General features: G+C 41.3%; 1 protein-coding gene across 1 annotated transcript in view; it reads right to left on the reverse strand.

The window, feature by feature from the left end:
- FGF2 (fibroblast growth factor 2) overlaps window positions 1-19,312 on the reverse strand; it is a 67,039-nt gene extending 47,727 nt beyond the window's left edge. Inside the window, 2 exon segments of the mRNA XM_059169011.1 lie at window positions 18,444-18,888; window positions 18,890-19,312. Coding sequence (XP_059024994.1) covers window positions 18,444-18,888; window positions 18,890-19,297 — 853 coding nt within the window. The 5' untranslated portion in view covers window positions 19,298-19,312.
- Window positions 19,313-20,366: the final 1,054 nt, after the last annotated feature.

Genomic DNA, 20,366 nt, shown 5'->3' on the forward strand with positions numbered 1-20,366 from the left:
ACAGAAAGAGAAATTAAGAAAACAATCCAATTTTGAGGTGCATGGCTGGCTCAGATGGTTAAGCCCCTGCCTTTTGGCTCAGGTCGTGATCTCTAGGTCTGGGGATCAAGCCCCACGTGGGGCTCCTGGCTCAGAAGGGTGTCTCCTTCTCCCTCTGCCTCTCCCCTCTGTTCATGCTCTCTCTCTCTCAAATGAATAAATAAAATCTTAAGGAAAAAAAAAAAGAAAGAAAGAAAACAACCCCATTTACAATTGTACCCAACATAAGATACCTAGAAATAAACCTGACCAAAGAGGTGAAAGACCTGTTACTCTGAAAACTAAAAAACACCAGTGAAAGAAGTTGAAGATAACACAAAGAAATGAGAAGACAATACATGCTCAGTGAACAGAAGAAAATTGTTAAAATGTCCATACTACCTAAAGTCATCTATACATTTAATGCAATCCATATCCAACAACATTTTTCACGGAACCAGAACAAAAAATCCTAAAATTTTAATGGAATCACAAAAGACCCCAAATAGGCAAAGCAATCCTGAAAAACAAAAACAAAGTTGGAGGCATCACAACTCTGAACTTCAAGTTCTATTACAACACTGTAGTAATCAAAACAGTACAGTACTGGCACAAAGACAGATACATACATCAATGGAACAGAACAGAAAACCCAGAAATAAACCCACTATTATATGATCAATTAATCTTTGACAAAGCAGGAAAGAATAATGAATGGGAAAAAAGACAGTCTCTTCAACAAATGATGTTAGGAAAACTGGGTAGCAACATGCAAAGAATAAAACTGGACCACTTTCTTATACCACACACAAAAACAAATTCAAAATGGATTAAAGACATAAATGTGAGACCTGAGACCATAAAAATCCTAAAAGAGAACATAAACAGTAACTTCTTTGACATCAGCTCTAGCAACTTCTTTCTAGATATATCTCCTGAGGCAAAGGACACAAAAACAAAAATAAACTATTGCGACTACATCAAAATAAAAAGCTTCTGCACAAAAAAGGGAAACAATCAACAAAAGTAAAAGGCAACCTATGGAATAGGAGAAGATATTTGCAATGACATAGCTGATAAAGAGTTAGTATCCAAAATATATAAAGAACTTACAAACTTAATACCCACAAATCATCAAAAAAAAAAAAATGAGCATAAGACATGAATAGACATTTCTCTAAAGACATACAGATGGCCAACAGATAAATGAAGATTCTCATCATCACTTATCATCAGGGAAATGCAAATCAAAACCACAGTGAGATTCACCTCATACCTGTCAGAATGGCTAAAACTAAAAAACACAAGAAACAATAGGAGCTGGCATGGATGTGGAGAAAAAGGAACCCTCATCCTGTTGGCGGGAATACAAACTGGTGCAGCAACTGTGGAAAACAGTACAGAGATTTCTCCAAAATCTAAAAATAGAATTACCACATGATCCTATTATTCCAGTACTGGGTATTTAGCCAAAGAATACAAAACACTAAATCAAAGGGATACCTGAACCCCCTATGTCTATAGCAGCATTATTTACATTAGCCAAGATATGGAAGCAGCTCAAGGACAATGTGGTATGTGTCTCCCTGTGTGTGTGTATACAGACACAATGGAATATCATTCAGCCTTGCTGTTTGCAACAATGGATAAAGCTAAAGTAAAGTAAAAAAAAAAAAAAAAAAGTAAAAAAGTAAAAAGTAAAGTAAAGTACTACTAAGAGAACTGAGTCAGAGAAAGACAAATACCATATGATTTTATTCATATGTGGAATTTAAGAAATAGAACAAACAAGCAAGGGGGAAAAAAGAGACAAATCAAGAAATAGACTCTAAGTATAGAGAAACAGCTGATGGTCACCAGATGAGAGGTAGGAGAGGGATGGTGAAATAGATAATGGAGATTAAGGAGTACACTTGTCATAATGAGCACAGGGTAAAGTATGGAAGGACTAAATCACCTCACTGCACACCTGAAACTATTATAACAATGTATGCTACTGGAATTAAAATAAAAACTTTAAAAAACATTATAAATATTGCAAAACCTGAAAAAAAATTGGTCAGATAGCACATTGAAATCAACATATCAAGCCTATACATGTTACTATTCTTCTATTATTTTACCATATATACTACTTATTATGTGTTATTTTCTCAGTATTCTCAAGTCTTTTGGGATTTATTTTTTAACAAAGACCTACATTAAGCTTACTACCTGTCTTTAGTTTCCAGAAAACATCTTTATTCCAGTTTTTGATATCTAAGATAACTACCCATCTGCTGGTAAATTTCCTATTCTCTAGGATTCTTACAAACTTTCAACAGTGCCCACATCTGTAAGCAATCTGTATACCAGGGGTTGGACACTTTCAAGTCCATAAGCTTCATGGAGGAGAGGGAAAACATGATCAGAGTGGGTCTTCAGAAAGATTACTCAGTCTGAATTATATCTCACCAACCTCCCCCCCAGATTCATATGCTTATGCCCTAACTCCTATCACCTCAGAAAATGACTGTTATTTGGAGACCAGTCTTCTAGAGAGGTGATTAAGTTAAAGCCAGGTCATTAGAGACAGCCCTAACCCAACCTGAGTAGTGTCTTTTACAAAACAAACTTTGTGTGTGCACAGAGGGATGACCAAGTGAAGAGGCAGCAAGAAGGGAGCCATCTGCTAACAAAGGAGAAGTCTCGAAGACATGAAACCTTGCAGACACTTTGATCTTAGGCTTGCAGCCATCAGAACTGTGAGAAAATCGATTTCTATTGCTTGAGCCACCCAGGCAGTGGTATTTTGTTAACAGCAATCCTAGCAGACTCATACAGATGGGATGCATTAGCAGGCAGTTGCAACAGTCAGGGACAGAACAGCTGTGGCAAGGGTGCAGAGACCAGGGTGAATGTAAAAGACATTGTGCAACTGAAATGCATAGGGCTCAAGAAGAGGATGTGAGCATTGAGGAAGACAAAGAGTAAACATTTGCTCCAAGAGATGGGCTGGGCTGGCAAGAAAGATGGTGACACTATTTTAAAATATTGGGCAGTCGAAAAAGGGGGGCAAGTGATTTCAAGGAAAGAGTTGTTTAATTTTAGACACGTTTCGGGCGCCTGGGTGGCTCAGTGGATTAAGCCGCTGCCTCCGGCTCAGGTCATGATCTCAGGGTCCTGGGATCAAGTCCCACATCGGGCTCTCTGCTCGGCGGGGAGCCTGCTTCCCTCTCTCTCTCTCTGGCTGCCTCTCTACTTGTGATTTCTCTCTGTCAAATGAATAAATCTTAAAAAAAAAAAAAAATTTTAGACACGTTTCTGGATGTGTCTGGTTATAAGTGCTTTCTTGACACGTCTGTTGATCTTGGTCTTTATTTCCTCACATAGCAGACACTAAAAAATTACTAATGGACCAGATTAAAAGAAGAAGTTTAAAATGAAATGGAAGATTAAAATAAAATAGGTCCAACTACATCTGCTTTGCGGGGGGAGGTTGGTTTTTGGTCTTACACCACATGTTCTTAAATAGCAAGCCTATCTCAAATCTACTTGAAAGGAACTAACTCTTAAAACATCCTTTGAGTTATTCTCTTTACACTTTCTGTATGCCCTAGTTTATTCTGCATTTTAATCTTCCAGACCCTATCTTCAAGGTTACACAGTATTTACTTTTAATTATTTCCTAGTCTATATTTGTATGTGCCATTTAAGAACCTCTGAATTCTTCAGAAAACAACCCCTAAATTTTAAGGAATTTTTTTTTTCAAGATTTATTTATGGGGCGCCTGGGTGGCTCCATCGGTTAAAGCCTCTGCCTTCAGCTCAGGTCATGATCTCAGGGTCCTGGGATCGAGCCCCACATCAGGCTCTCTGCTCAGCAGGGAGCCTGCTTACCTCTCTTTCTCTGCCTGCCTCTCTGCCTATTTGTGATCTCTCTCTGTGTGTCAAATAAATAAATTAAAATCTTTTTTTAAAAAGGTTTTATTTATTTGTGAGTGTGAGAAAGAGAAAGAGAGAGAGAACATGAACAGGCAAAAGAAGAGGGAGAAGCAAACTCCTCACTGAGTAAGAAGATGGACATGGGGCTTGATCCCAGGACCTTAGAATCATGACCAGAGCCAAAGAGACACTTAACTGCCTGGGCCATCTGGCCACCCAAGGAATTGTTTTATATTAAATGATTAATATTTCCTAAACAAAAATAACTCAAAGATGGCAAAGACCTTAAGTTTGCTGGACATGGCAAAGCCTCTGGGAAAAGTCTAAATTCTTTTTTTTTTAATTGCTCTTTCTATTTAAATTTCTGCTACATTGTCTATCTAGAATTCTGACCATGAATCTGTATTCTAAACACCAAGAAGTCTAGAAGGCATAATTCATTACTTGTTATCACAAAGAGCTCTCTCTTTTTTTTTTTTTTTAAAGATTCTCTTTATTTATTTGACAGAGGGAAACACAGCGAGAGGAGAACACAAGCAGGGGCAAGGGGAGAGGGAGAAGCCAGCTTTCCTCTGAGCAGGGAGCCCAATGCAGGGCTTGATCCCAGGACTCTGGGATCATGACCTAAGTCAAAGGTAGATACCTAAGGACTGAGCCATCCAGGCGCCTTGAGATCATGTTTTGAAAAGGTAATATCAAACATTCTTTTTTTTTTTTATTTTTTTCAGTGTTCCAAAATTCATTGTTAATGCACCACACCCAGTGCTCCATGCCCTTAATACGCACCACCAGGCTCACCCAACCTCCCAAATCCTCAGTTTGTTTCTCAGAGTCCACAGTCTCTCAGGGTTTGTCTCCCCCTCCGATTTCACCCAACTCACTTCTCCTCTCCATCTCTCAATATTTTCTGTGTTATTCCTGTGTTCCACAAGTAAGTGAAACCATATAATCGACTTTCTCTGCTTGAGTTATTTCACTCCGCATAATCTCTTCCAGTCCCATCCATGTTGATACAAAAGTTGGGTATTCATACTTTCTGAAGGAGGCATAATACTCCATAATGTATATGGACCATATCTTCTTTATCCATTTGTCAGTTGAAGAGCATCTTGTTTCTTTCCACAGTTTGACAACTGTGGCCGTTGCTGCTATGAACATTGAGGTAAAGATGGCCTTTCTTTTCACTACACCTGTATCTTTGGGTAAATACCCAGTAGTGCAACTGCAGGGTCATAAGGTAGCTCCATTTTTAATTTAAGGACTACCCACACTGTTTTCCAAAGGTGCTGCACCAACTTGAATTTCCACCAACAGTGTAAGAGGGTTCCCCTTTCTCCACATCCTCTTCAACACTTGTTGGGATCAAGGTCCTGGGATCAAGGTCCTGGGTTCAAGCCCCATGTCCGTCTTCTTACTCAGTGGGCCGTCTGCTTCTCCCTCTTCTTTTGCCTGCTCATGTTCTCTCTCTTTCTCTTTCTCACACACACAAATAAATAAAACCTTTTTTAAGGGTTACTGTCTTATTAATTTTGGCGATTCTAACTGGTGTAAGGTGGTATCTCAATATAGGGTTTTTTTTTTTAATTTTTTATTAACATATAATGTATTATTAGCCCCAGGGGTACAAGTCTGTGAATCACCAGGTTTACACACTTCACAGCACTTACCATAGCACATACCTTCCCCAATGTCCATAACCCAACCACCCTCTCCCTACCCACCTCCTGCCGGCACCCTCAGTTTGTTTTGTGAGACTAAGAGTCTCTTATGGTTTGTCTCCCTCTCAATCCCATCTTGTTTCATTTATTCTTTTTCTACCCCTCAAACCCCCCATTGTTGCCTCTCAACTTCCTCATATCAGGGAGATCATATAATAACTGTCTTTCTCTGATTGACTTATTTTGCTAAGGACAATACCCTCTAGTTCCATCCACATTGTCACAAATGGCAAGATTTCATTTCTTTTGATGACTGCATAGTATTCCATAGTGTGTGTGTGTGTGTGTGTGTCTGTGTGTGTATATATATATAAAACCACTTCTTTATCCATTCATCTATTGATACATAGAGGTTCTTTCCATAGTTTGGCTTTTGTGGACATTGCTGCTATAAACATTCAGGTGCATGTGCCCCTTCGGATCACTACATTTGTATCATTAGGGTAAATACCCAGTAGTGTGATGCCTGGGTAGGGTAGCTCTATTTTCAACTTTTTGAGGAACCTCCATGCTCTTTTCCAGAGTGGTTGCACCAGCTTGCATTCCCAACAGTGTAGGAGGGTTCCCCTTTCTCTGCATCCTCACCAGCATCTGTTGTTTCCCGACTTGTTAATTTTAGCCATTCTGACTGGTGTGAGGCAGTATCTCATTGTAGTTTTGATTTGTATTTCCCTGATGCCGAGTGATGTGGAGCACTTTTTCATGTGTCTATTGGCCATCTGGATGTCTTCTTTGCAGAAAAGTCTGTTCATGTCCTCTGCCCATTTCTTGATTGGATTATTTGTTCTTTAGGTGTTGAGTTTGATAAGTTCTTTATAGATTTTGAATACTAGCCCTTTATCTGATATGTCATTTGCAAATATCTTCTCCCATTCTGTCAGTTGTCTTTTGGTTTTGATGACTGCCTTTGCTGTGCAGAAGCTTTTGATCTTGATGAAGTCCCAAAAGTTCATTTTTGGTTTTGTTTCCCTTGCTTTTGGAGACATGTCTTGAAAGAAGTTTCTGTGGTCGGTGTTGAAGAGGTTACTGTTTACATTCTCCTCTAGGATTTTGATGGACTCCTGCCGCACGTTAAGGACTTTTATCCATTTCAAGTTTATCTTAGTGTATGGTGCAAGAGAATGGTTGAGTTTCATTCTTCTACACATAGCTGTTCAATTTCCCCAGCACAATTTATTGAAGAGATTGTCTTTTTTCCACTGTGTTTTTTCCTGCTTTGTCGAAGATTATTTGACCATAGAGTTGAGGGTCCATATCTAGGCTCTCTACCCTGTTCCACTGGTCTATGTGTCTGTTTATGTGCCAGTACCATGCTGTCTTGGTGATTACAACTTTGCAGTAAAGCTTGAAATCAGGCAACATGATTTCCCCTGTTTTTCTTTTTCAACATTTCCTTAGCAATTCGGGGTCTCTTCTGATTCCATACAAATTTTAGGATTGTTTGTTCCAGCTCTTTGAAAAATGCCAGTAGAATTTTGATCGAGATGGCATTGAAAGTATTGATTGCTCTGGGCAATACAGACGTATTAAAAAGGTTTATTCCTCTGATCCATGAGCATGGGATGGTCTTCCATCTTTTTGTGTCTTCTTCAATTACTTTCATGAGTGTTCTGTAGCTCCTCAAGTACAGATCCTTTACCTCTTTGGTTAGATTTATTCCCAGGTATCTTATCATTCTTGGTGCTATAATAAATGGAATGGATTCTCTAATTTCCCTTTCTATATTTTCATTGTTAGTGTATAAAAAAGCAACTGATTTCTGTACATTGATGTTGTATCCTGCCACATTACTGAATAGCTGTATGAGTTCTAGTAGTTTGGGGGCAGAATCTTTTGGGTTTTCCATATAAAGGATCAGTCATGTGCAAAGAGAGAGGGTTTGACTTCTTCATTGCCAGTTTGAATAGCTTTTATTTCTTTTCGTTGTCTGACTGCTGTTGCTAGGACTTCTAGTACTACGTTGAACAACAGTGATGAGAGTGGGCATCCTTGTCGTGTTCCTGATCTCAGTGGGAAGGTTGTCGGTTTTTCCCCACTGAGAATGATATATGCTGTGGGTTTTTCATAGATAGATTTTATGAGTTTGAGGAATGTTCACTTTATCCCTATACTTTGAAGAGTTTTAATCAGGAATGGATGCTCTATCTTGTCAAATGCTTTTTCTGCATCAATTGAGAGGACCATGTGGTTCTTCTCTCTTCTCTTATTGATTTGTCTATCACACTGATTGATTTGCAAATGTTGAACCAAACTTGCATCCCGTAGATAAATCCCACCTGGTCATGGTGGATAATCTTTTTAATGTACTGTTGGATCCTATTAGCTAGGATCTTGTTGAGAATATTAGCATCCATATTCATCAGAGATAGTCATCTAAAATTCTCCTTTTTTGGTGGGGTCTTTGCCTAGTTTGGGAATCAAGGTAATGCTGACTTCATAAAAAGAGTCTGGAAGTTTTCCGTTTCTATTTTTTGAAACAGCTTCAGAAGAATAGGTATTATTTCTTCCTTGAATGTTTGGTACAATTCTCTAGGGAATCCATCAGGTCCTGGGCTCTTGTTTTTTTGGGAAGCAAAACTTTATTCTTATCTATAAATGAGGTTAATAACACTTGTGCTTCATAAGCTTGTAATCAAGATTAAACACATTATTTGTACAGCTTACATACAGCATATTCTCAAGAATTTCATTCATTCATTCAAAAAATACCCCATAAGTACCAAGGTCCTAGGAATATAGGTGTGAAGGCCAAACAACTGGCCTCTCCTCTACTGCCTGGTCCAGAGACTTTGCCAATGACATGGCAATCTCCCCAGGCACCTGGCCAACGCTGGACAGATCCCATGAATACTTTGTGGCTTTAATACCCACCATACAAAATAATCTGTGCCTCACTTTTCCAACTGTGTAACAGCCAAGAGTTGCTGTAATTCATTATTTTTAAATCCAAAACTTACTGTATATGTCTTATTTATAGTATCTCTATTAAACCAGTTAGAAAGACTATCTTCCCAATTTTACTTGCATTATATTCCCATTACTAAACTATTCAGTTTAGAGTAATATAAAAATGTAAGTATGTAAAAAGAACTTCTAAAACTTAGAAACACAGTCAAAATAGAGTATTTTATTTCTTTTTTCACATAACTTTTTGGACAATTGCCCTATCCCCAAAGAAGATAAGGGAATAAGGTTAGTTAATCTTACATTTGAACATTAATGACTAAATTGGACCTGAAAAAGGCTCTTCAAACTTGTTTCTAATAAGAAGTAACAAAAGAGGACCAAACATTTTAAATGCAAGATTATACCATCCCAGAATCATAATTTCCAAGATTAAAGAGACCTTCTCTCCTTGAGTCCCCATCCAAATAACCATGAAGCCAGTAAGTAAATGGCACAGCCCCCCCAACACACATACACCATCTTCAAATGAGTCAACTCTAGAAATAGCTATGAGAAGAAAGGTCAAATTACACAGGAGAATGAAAAAAAAAATCTAGGCAAGAAAACTAATAAAATCAATTAATAGATTAGAAAGAGAGAGTGAGAGACTGGAGGTATTAGATTAAAAGATACATGTTATTAAGCAGTAAATTAATTTTATTTCTAATTCAAGACAAAGACTGTTCATCAAGTGATACATTTCAAAAAGCCATTTTTTAAATGGAAGTATTATTTGATGTTAACCTCTTCCATTTTCCATTTCCGGAATGACCACTGAAAAAAACCTATGAATTGTTTTCTGTTTGTAAAATGATTCAGCTTAGAAAGGAGTAGAATAAGACTGGTCATTCAGCAATTTCTCCCACCCACCCTTACAGACATCACATCACAAAGACTATGACTCATTTTGTCATACAATTTGTATCCTTTTAAGAGCTTTAAGATTGTGGTGATGAATTTTGGCTCTTAATTCTGAATATTAGGATTTAACTATTTGCCAAGAAGTTCCCTCACAGCCAAAAAGGATACTAGCAATGGTACCAGATAGTTCTTAATCCTAATTTATAAAATGATTCACTGGTTTTAGCTTGAGAGAGAGAGCTTTAAGGACTAAAGTGTCTGATTCAAGTATGAACTGTCAGATCAGTAATCCTTATTTGGAGGATTAGAACTAGTTCTGGAATTGGTGAGGAATGTTAATGTTATTCAACAGCTGAAAAGAAAACTTTCCACCATAAAAAGTAATCCCAAATGATTATGTTTTACCTTTAGTACTTCTTTTGATAATGTGATATGTGTCTGAAGAAAGAACTACAGTGATAGGGCATTCAATTTATCCTCTTTACATGCCTCATACTTTAGTATTTATGTTTATTTATTTGAAGTTCTAACTTGTTCTACAAATGTTGTTTGAACCTCTTCCTAGGCTTCAGCCTGGTCATTCATTCAGCAAATGGAGCCAAAAGGATCTGGGATGAGTCAGTTCAGTCTCAGACCCTCAGACAAGAAAAGAGAATAAGAGATTGCTAGGTAATGTTCGGATTTAAAAAAAAAAAAAAAAAAAAAAAAAAAAAAATCCTTCTGAACTAGGAATTTCCAGTAACATTAGGGAACATGAAATTAAAACACATCTAACCTATTAGAAGCATACAGGGAAAGAAAGATGGTCCAGGGTGATATGAAGGAAATGTAACCTAAAGCATGATTCGGACTAGGATAAGGTAAAATGAACCTCAAGTAACCAGCGGATTAAAACGAAGAGGAGGAAGATGTGAGAAGGTCAGAATGGAAGTGAGAACACTCAGCTAATTTGTCGGGTACATGCAGAATTTAACAAACACTCTTTGAGTGGCCACTGTGCATGAAGTCAGATAAAAAATAATCCATCCCAGTCCTTGTCTGCAAGGAGCTCAGTCCCACTGCTGGACAGAAACACATCAACCATGTCTGACAACAGAAATCATTAGGTTCTGCAGCAGAATATGTACCAAGCACTGTGGGGAAAACAGAGATCCAAACAATTCTTCCTTGGATAGACTTTCACAAAACTTTCACAAAAGAGAAGATTGCTGAGCTAAAGTCTTAAAAGACTTAAAAAGAAGAGAAAGGTGGGAACGGAAAGAGTGTGTGTGAGAGGAATTGATAAGAAAAAGGATTTTCCAAAAACAAGCTCACATGAGAAAAGGCCAATCACTTTCACAGTGACGGCCTGTCAGATGAGAGACGTCAACAGCATCAGGAGAGTATGGATGGTAAATATTTGGAAATAAGATTGAGCAGGTAGATCACATGTGAAAAGGGAAGTCAGGTAGGGTCTGGCTGTAGGTAAGTAAAGGGCAGGGGAAATCAAAAGACAGGGCAAAGAAAAATCACTAAGGCAGGGAAGCCTCTGAGACATCTAGCTTTGAAGACTAGAAGAATAATTTTCCTACAAATATTAGTTTGGTAGAAAAGGATGTAAGTTTGAGAAAAAGATGTTAAGTTCTTTTTTACGCATTTTGAATTGAGACTGTGACTATGGCAGTTTATCTGTCCTTCAAGCAGAGGGCAACACAGTCTTAACACAGAGATGGGAAATTGGGGACTGAGATAGAGACTACCAATGATCTGCTGGAGAAATGGGAGTACTCAGAAAGAAGAGCAGAGGGCCCAAAACACAGCCTTGGGGAATATGATAGCAAAAGAGCAAAAATAGGAGAACCCACAAGAAGGGACCATTGGATGGGTGAGAAAACCAGGTTGATGGGGTGTAAGAGAAGCCAAAGAATTCTCAAGAAGACAGAGACAGGGAATAATATCAAGTGCCGAATTGTAGGGCATCAAGTATCAAGCATCAAGTAGGGTGACAAATTGGATAAGGCCACATGATTTAAGTGAAAGGCTGCTGGCCCACAATGATTAAACAGAATTCCAGGGGGCAGGATCCAGAGTTAAAAAGAGAAAAGAAGATGAACTAGAAGAAGAGAGCACAGGATTCCAGGATATTGACCTCAAAAGAATGAACAAACAATGCACAGCACAACTAAGAAATGTTATGTTCCACAGAGTACATGATAAAAATCCAAATGCTTCTTGAAGAAAACAGAATTCCTAACAAGTTTAAACTATTAATCCCAAAAAATGATTTAACTTTCTATAGAGATTACTCTAAGAAAGGCTAAGAGCAAGCCAAGAGAGCAAGAAACCTTACTAAGCTTTCTACAGCACATGGCCCATGAGTAGTTACTACACAGGGTTGGATGGTCCACACAAAATGTTTTCTTGGCCACTGACAATTAGTAAGCACTCCCTGAGGAAAAGGTCCTAAGCCTTTATAATGTTTATTTATATGGAGACTTCATGGTTCCTACCCTAAGGTGCCAGCATCTTCTCAAAGTGCCTAAATTATAAACAGAGAACAATGTACTCAGAGAATGAGCCAGATCATTACCACTCTGTACAAATTTCCTTTAAGGAAAAAAACCACAAACATTTCTTTCTTGACTCATTTTATTGCTTAATTATAAATTTCACCTGCAAATTAATGTATAGCTTAATTTAAATAATTAAATAGGGACAGCTGGATGGCTCAGATGGTTAAGTGTCTTTGGCTCAGGTCGTGATCCTAGGGTCTTGGGATTGAGCCCTGCATGGGGCTCCTTGCTCAGCAGGGAGCCTGCCTCTCCCTCTCCCTCTCCCATTCCCCCTACTTGTGCTCTCTCACTCTGTCAGAGAAGTAAATTAACTAAATTAATTAATTAATTTAATTATATATTAAACAGGAAAATTCCTTTCAACAGCTCAATTATACGAGGAACTTCCTCCTCATTTTTATCATCTCTGAAATATCTTAAAAATCTGGAAAACTTTCACTTCGGGATTCTATAGAATAATTCCATTTAGAAGGTAAATTAATATGGGGAAATAAGTAGCCCTTTGAAAATAAAAACACACGCATGCACCACAGATTTCTGCAAATGAATAAGCAAGCATTAAACATACACTGGTCAAATGAAAAGTCACCTTGCCCAGGAAGAGTGACAGAGAACAGCTGGGATGAGACATAAATTAAACACTGAATATTGGCTGTCTGTTGCCTCCAGGTCCTCCAAATTTCTTCAAACTAAAAATATCCTACAGGAATTTAAAATGGGACTAGTCTGGCTTCTAAGAACCAGTCTATGGCTCAAGGGGTGAGATTTTCTGGGAGTCACCACTCTTAGTCCTCGCCTAAATTTCTGGGGCTATAAATAACCTAGCTCAGAGGAGGAGTATTATAGCAAAAGAGTACACAATAGTGAATCTAACAATAGATACAACAAGAAAACACTGAAAATCATGCTGCCACAACCGCATTTCTTAATGACAATCTTCCAAATGATTTTGAAAACAATCAAGCATTAAATATTTATTGAGCATTGAGAGCATTTACGAGACTGGATCTCGGATTTCAGAGTGCAAAAAATGACCAGCTCAAAACCATGCAGAACAAAATACATTTGCTTGGATAGAATAGTCATAGGGTTCAAGTTTTTGCCCTGAATGTGCTGATTTGCCTTGTTCCAGTTCATGTCTTTGACTTACCCCAGACCAGCCTTCTAACAGATGTGTGCTACAGGACAAAGGGGCCCAAGCAGGGTTTTTGGAAAATCAACAAACACTGGAATTTGGAAAAACAAGCAAAGGCTATGGCACATGTGTAGTGATTATCCTGTTGTACAGGCATCTTTGGTTGAAAAACAACAGTTTCAATGATGTGAGACTCAAAACTTACCTCTTTCGGTATCACAGATGGTGATTTCTAAGAATCAATGCATGGATGAATAAAGTCAATTTTATAACATATAAAGAATCATTTGTGTCTCATTTATTGTATCTGTAATATTTTATTTTCAAATTAAACTTAAAAATCATGGCCATCCATTTAAAATAGTATCATAAATCTAAGTGAGAATACTTAGAACCCCATTGTTACACCATCGTAGAAGTCTAATTATGTAAGGGCCATTTTATAAATACAAGGAGAGTCCTCAGGGTGTGTCACAGGGGATACTGCCTTTTCTACACTGAAGTCACTTGGCATCAAACTCTTCTTAAAAGGCTTCTAAGGTGTGGTAATACCTATGACTCATGAATTGTCCTTTCATTGCTCTACCAATTACATGATTGCCATGATTAAATGAGCTATTAGATTCTTACTTCATTTGTGTACTGCATGTAAATAGCATTACAGTAAATATTGTGCTTAATAAGGCAAATTAGTGGGATCCACTTGCCAGATATTACCCAAAAGAGATGGTAGGAAAGAGTCTAGTATCACTGCATCAATGGTGCCATTTACATAAAGGGAGGGAAGAAAGGTGACTTTATCCAATATCCCAGGAATACATCTAGAAGCAACCTATGAACTAGTGAAAAACTCCACTACACAGCGGGGCTGGCTTGGCCAGTGCTAAGAAAGGAAGCCCACAAAGGGGGGCCCTCAGGGGGCTCTGGAGACTGAATGGAAGAGTGCAGTGAGGCTGGGGGAGGGCAGGAAGACAAGGCAAGGGACCAGGTGGGTAAGAAGCTCACTCAGGATGATCACCAGGGAAACTAGCTGAGGAACTCAAGTTATAAGTCACTGTTCTGAACCTCAATCCTCTCTTCTATAAAACAAGATCGGTGAACTACAAGGTCTGACGCCTCCCTCTGAATTTCACAAGCCCTTGTTTTTATGACTGGAATTGCATGGAATACGTGCCGTGGCAAAGGGCACGGGTGTCAGGCGGGCCTGGATCCCATCTCTGCTCCACATAGGAGTGGGCCTGTGTGCCTCTGCCTCTCCAAGTCTCGGTGTTCTCTAGGCCTGGAAGCAGAGAAGTACAGCAAGCAGGCCGCCACCTCCTAGGAGAAGCCCAAGGGTAGAAACGGCCCAGCTAACTACCGCCATTTTTTTTTCCTAAATAAGAGCATCTGGAACACATTTAATGCTAAAATCTCCATAAGCAGCATACATTTCACTCACTGCTCTCCAGCACAGGGTGTATGTACGTGCTCCTTGGGATAAAATGTTCTCTCTTCCTAAGTTTTTACATCACAACTTTAGAGTATATACTTAATGTTCCACAATCCCATGGGTGTTTGAAGAGGCCAATCAAAACATCCAGGATACCAAAAGGAAGCTGGGTGAGCAGCACACATGCTGGAGAAATATAGACTCTGTTATCACATCTTGCCTTTATCAAAACCCTCATGTCGAATGAAAGTTACTCCAGGACTATGAGGAACGTGCAGGAAAATCAGCCCTTTCAAGTGAAAACAACACAGGATACCCAGGTGTGAAGCAAAAGTGACCTTCAACAACACTGAGAAGGAAAACTCGTGTTCAGTCATCTCCTCCCTCCCCTTTCCTGTCTGCCTCTGCCCGCTGCCCCACACCTCCCTGCCTTGTCTCCCCTTTAGCACCTGAGCCACATCCCCCATACCTAACTGGCACCTCACGTTTATACAAACCCTCCTTAAATTCCAGTCCCACTCAGGTATGGGGAAGAAATTTAACTCACGCTAAATGTTAACATCTGATAATGACTGAACTCTTCTTTTTAAAGCTATTTGCATTTTAGAAGACATCTGGGCAGAAAATTCTAATTCCAAAGTAATTGGCAAAATCGGAGATTTTCAGGTCAACTGGACAAAACCGTTTGAGGAATGAGACCCTGGGTTTTTCAACTTTTCAAGTATGTCTGCATATCTGAGCCATAATTCAATAGGAAACTGTGGCGACCATTAACTCTGCTTTCCTTTCTCCATGTTTTCTGCTCAGTCTTGTTTGTTTAGGTAATGGAGGAGACGTGGTTGGGAAAATATTGTTATATCATGTTCATAATCATTTTTTTTTCTTATATCTTTCCCATCAGTCTTGTCTTGGTTTGGTCGGCTATCAGTACATCTTTGACATGCCAGAAAAATATACTGTACTTAAACCTATTTCCAGGTTGTGCTACACTGAAGTGGTCTAAATTCGTCATTTTAGGTTTTATTCTTCTCAGTCTATTGCCTGGTAAAAGGGGATTTTTAAAAAATCCATACCTAATTTGAGAAGCAACATGGGGAGTTTTTTGGGGGGTGGGGGGCGGATAGGAAAGAAATAAATGAAACAAGATGGGATCGGGAGGGAAACAAACCATAAGAGACTCTTGATCTCACAAAACAGAGGGTTGGGGGGGTTGGTAAGGAAAGAGTGGTTGAGTTATGGACATTGGGGAGGGTGGTGCTGTGGTGAGTGCTGTGAAGTGTGTAAGCCTAATGATTCAAAGACCTGTACCCCTGGGGCTAATAATACATTATACGTTAATAAAAAATTTTTAAATGTAAAAAGTAAATTAAAAAATAAAAATCCATACCTTCCACAAATCTGGATAAGTATTCTACTCTTCAGTTTCAACATGCTGTTTTTAGCTTGTTGTCAAGTTGGCAGGATTCTCAACCTTAGCGCTATAAACATTTGGGGTCAGAAAATTTTTTGCGGGGGATAATGGGGGTATCCTGTGCATTGTAGGACAGTTAACAGCATCTGTGGCTTCTACCTACTAGGTACTAGTAGCACCATTCCAAATATGAACCAAAAATGTCTTCAGGCCTTGCCAAATGTTGAGGGTGGCGGGCAGGAGCAAAGTCACCCCCCCCCTTTGAGAACCAGTGAGTTAAATAAGATTATGAAAAATTCATAGGTGGGAAGAAAAAGTTAACAGCTGTTATTACAAGGGCAGTAGTATGCTATGCAATTCAGAATTATCCTAACTCACTATCCTCTATATAGTTTTATTCTAAAAGAAAGAATATCAAAAGCTTCAAGGAAAAAAATTAATAAAGTGTCTTTAAAAAAAAAGAAAGGCATAGGGGAAGCCTGGTAGAGAGTTCTTTTAGTCATAGAGCATGCTCCTTTATCATTACAGACAGTTTGCGCTACTAGAAAAGAACAAAATTATTTGGGACATACATGCACCTGACCCTAATCAGCTGTGCTGGCCTAACAGAAAAATGCAAAACAAACTTCAAGCACAAAGTTTAAAACTTAATTTTGGGGATGCCTGGGTGGCTCAGTGGGTTAAGCCTCTGCCTTCGGCTCAGGTCATGATCTCAGGAGCCTGGGATCAAGCCCCACACCCACATTAGGCTCCATGCTCAGTGGGGAGCCTGCTTCTTTTTCTGCCTGCTGCTCCCCCTGCTTGTGCTCTCTCTCTCTCTCACTTGGACAAATAAATAAAATCTTTAAAAAAATGAAAACAAAACGTGATTTTGTGAAACCTATTCAAGTTACTAAAATAGAGAAACAGCACTAACCCATATATATTGGATTACAAGTACCTTTGCAGTTTTACTGGATAATGTAAGTGATTGATAAAATTTAAAAATTACATCAGACCCCCCAAAAATTAAAGAGCTGCACCTTTTGCTGGTTGCTATTTTGGAATCAATAAAGACCCAATATAAAAAGCACATTTCCCATTCATCAACCCAGGTTTGGTGGCAAAGCTTTGGCCTCTTCCTGTGTCACCTCACAGGTGTGAATGACGTTCCATCAGCATCTTGTGATAAAGAGGTAATTACTGGGGAGTGAAGCTCAGTACCTGGGGAGGTCTTTTCTCAGGAAAATAGAAGAGCAGAGTCTTCATCTGAAACCCAGAAAGGAAGGCCAAACACAGGGCTTTTAAAACAGCTGTTTTACCTGCACTTACAGGATGCCAGTTAAAATATACTCTGATCTTCTTTCTCCCATTTCAGATTCCACCAGTGTTGTTAATCAACCCATTTTATACCCCTTTCTTCCTATTTTCTATAGACCAGTTGGTCTCAAAGTGTGGTCCCAGGTCAGCACCACCTGGGGAACTTGTTACAAATGCAAATCATCAGGCCCCACTCCAGACCTAAGGACTCAAACTCAGGAGACAAGGTTCAGCAATTTGTTATAACCACCCGCCCCCCCCCCCCCCGGATTCTAATGCACCCCTCAAGTTTGAGAACCAATGACTAGGCCAGCGTTATTTCTATAACCACTAATAGATTATTTTTTACTGAACACAAAAGTGTACACTAATGAAATGAGACCTCCCAGCTCTGTATATAAGCTCTCATTTGAGCCTCAAACCTGATGCAAAATAGACATTGCCCTCACTTTAAATCTGACGAAACAGGCTCAAGGTCCCAAAGCTAACACTTGCAGGCGAGTGATTAAAGCTTTTGCGGTTCTCATCACTATTAAAACAGAAGTGTGTCGCCCTTTATTAACAAAGTCCATATCTATTGCTCTGAAAGCTTTCGGAAATTAAGAAAAAATTAGAAATAGATGGGTGAGAGCAGTGTGCCAGCTGGCTCGAATCCTACCAAGTCGGAGTTTAAGGGCACAACTCTGGGAAGGTATTTTTCCAAAAAAGAACACTTAATTCAAGTTTGGTCCCTCTGTCTCTGTCAGTGGGGTTGCGCGCCCCCAACACAGAAGGGATTGGAACTTCAGGGTGGGGACCCGGACGGCATCTCAGCGAGCCGGCTCACCTCTCCGCCGCCGGGCATCCCCTAAGCAACAGGTTGCGCGAAGGCCAGGCCCAGGCACCCTGCGGCTCTGGGCCCAGGGGACTGGTTTACCAGGGGAAATTGGCACACTCCGAAGCCCCGGGAAGTATCTAACCCGACACCGCAGCTCCGGGGAGGTGGGGGCGAGTGGTGAACCCGAAACCGCTGAGGGCTGCGCGGAAAGAAACCACAGATCCCACTGAGGTCAGAGTGACGAGAAGGAAGAAGCTGGAATGAAGGCGCGGGGGAGAGAACCCCAAGAGATGGAGATGGGATGGGGGAGGAAGAGCGGGCCAGCACACTCACTGTGAGGATCGCTCTTCTCCCGGACCCCGTCCACTCTGCCATCCGGCTGGATGCGCAGGAAGAAGCCCCCGTTTTTGCAGTACAGCCGCTTGGGGTCCTTGAAGTGGCCGGGCGGGAAGGCGCCGCTACCGCCGTCCTCCGGCTGGGCGGGCAGCGTGGTGATGCTCCCGGCTGCCATGGCTCCGCCGGCGCTCTGCCGGGGTGCCCGCGCCCCTGGAGCCGCGCGGGGAGCCGCCGCCCCCCGGCCCCGGCCCCCGACCCGGTCCGGGGCACGGCCACGGCCCCGGCCCCGGCCCCCCAGCCTCCCGCCCGGCAGCGCGCGGCCGCGCCCGTGGGCCCCCAGCCTGGAGCCGGTCCGCCGCTTCCCTCTCCCGCTGCCCTAGAGCGCGGGGCGCCGCGGGGCCCGGGAGCTGGGGTTTAGGGCTGGGTGTCTCCGCGGCCGCCGCTCTCGGGAGGGCCGCCTGCGGTAGCTGCAGCGCCCGGGATCCGGCAGCAACCGCGGCACCGCGTCGGCTGGTCTGGCACCGGCCCGGCCGCGGCGTCACATCTTCTACATCTCCACCCCCGAACACCCACCCCCCCCCCCACACGCCCCCGGCCCTCCTCCCTTCCTGCGCGCCGCCCCCTACTCGCTGCGGGCTTTCTGGGGCCGGCCTCTGGGTCGGGAGCTTTGGCCTCAGCACGCAAGCGCGCGACATCAGTCCGAGGGGGAGCCCGAACGCACCCGGGGGCGGGGGAGGTGCGGAGGGCGTGCGGGGAGCCGACCGCGGAGGCCGCCGCAGCTCTAGGGGCTCGACCCCAGCGAAGCCCCTCAGAAGTCGCCCCAGCCCAGCCCTGCGCCACCCAAGCCACATTTAGTCTTCCTCCACACGGCAGAGCTTTTGCTGTGCAACCAGCCGTGACTCAACTTTTAAACGTTTTAAATGCAACTTTCTCCCCCATTCTTTTTCCTTGTCAGCGTTTCAAAGCGAAGAAACTCTTTCCACCCCCAAGAAGTAAAGGAATCGGAAATGAGGGAGGATTCCGTGTCAGAATAATTTCTGAACGCCCCAAAAATAAGTTCTGAACGCACCAAAAGAGGGGCATTCGTGGAGCACAAACCGTTAAACTTGAAGGCAGAGGCTGTAATCATTGACTAACAAAAGGAAAGTATGAGGCCAGAGGAGGGGAGCTTTTTTCTTTTAAAAGAAAAAAAAAAGTTTTTACCATCCTAACTTGAATTAGACGACGTGGAAAGATGAAAATAGGCCTCAAATTCTTATGTGATAGAAGTGCATTGATGTCTTACTCCTAAACGGGCACTAGCCCTGGTTAAACTTTTGGGCGTTTCTTGAAGGGAGGGTAGTTTTCTAAAAATCCCAAATTACAGAATTGAAGTTAGTTGGACATTGGTAATTTTCAGTGGAATATAAAAGGTATTAGAGATGAGCAAAATAATCTTGAGTGTCTCCTATATACGAAGCATTTGGGTAATGCGGTGGGAGATGCTCAGTCAGGCAGGATCTTGTCCCACACAGTGTGGGAGGTAAGATCCGAAGCATGAACAACACAAATACCGGGGAGAGGTGCCAAGGCCATACAAGAATAAAATGGGGTGTTGTAAGATTTCAGACAAAAGGTAATTCAGTTTGGGGGGGATAGATTGACTGTTAGGAAAAGCTTCTAGGAAGATTCGAGAACACAGTAGTTCCTTTATTTGGGAACAGGTTTGGTTTCAAAAGAACAGTGCATCATAAGATGAAAGTAGGGGCTCCTGGGTGGCTCAGTTGGTTAAGAGACTGCCTTTGGCTCAGGTCATGATCCCAGGATCCTGGGATCCGGCTCCCCCTACGCTCCCTGGAGCCTGCTTCTTCTTCTCCCTCCGCCTGCCACTCCCCCCTGCCTGTGCTCTCTCTCTGTCAAATAAATAAATTCTTAAAAATT

This window comes from Mustela lutreola, chromosome 1, assembly GCF_030435805.1.
Source record: "Mustela lutreola isolate mMusLut2 chromosome 1, mMusLut2.pri, whole genome shotgun sequence".
Classification (NCBI taxonomy): domain Eukaryota; kingdom Metazoa; phylum Chordata; class Mammalia; order Carnivora; family Mustelidae; genus Mustela; species Mustela lutreola.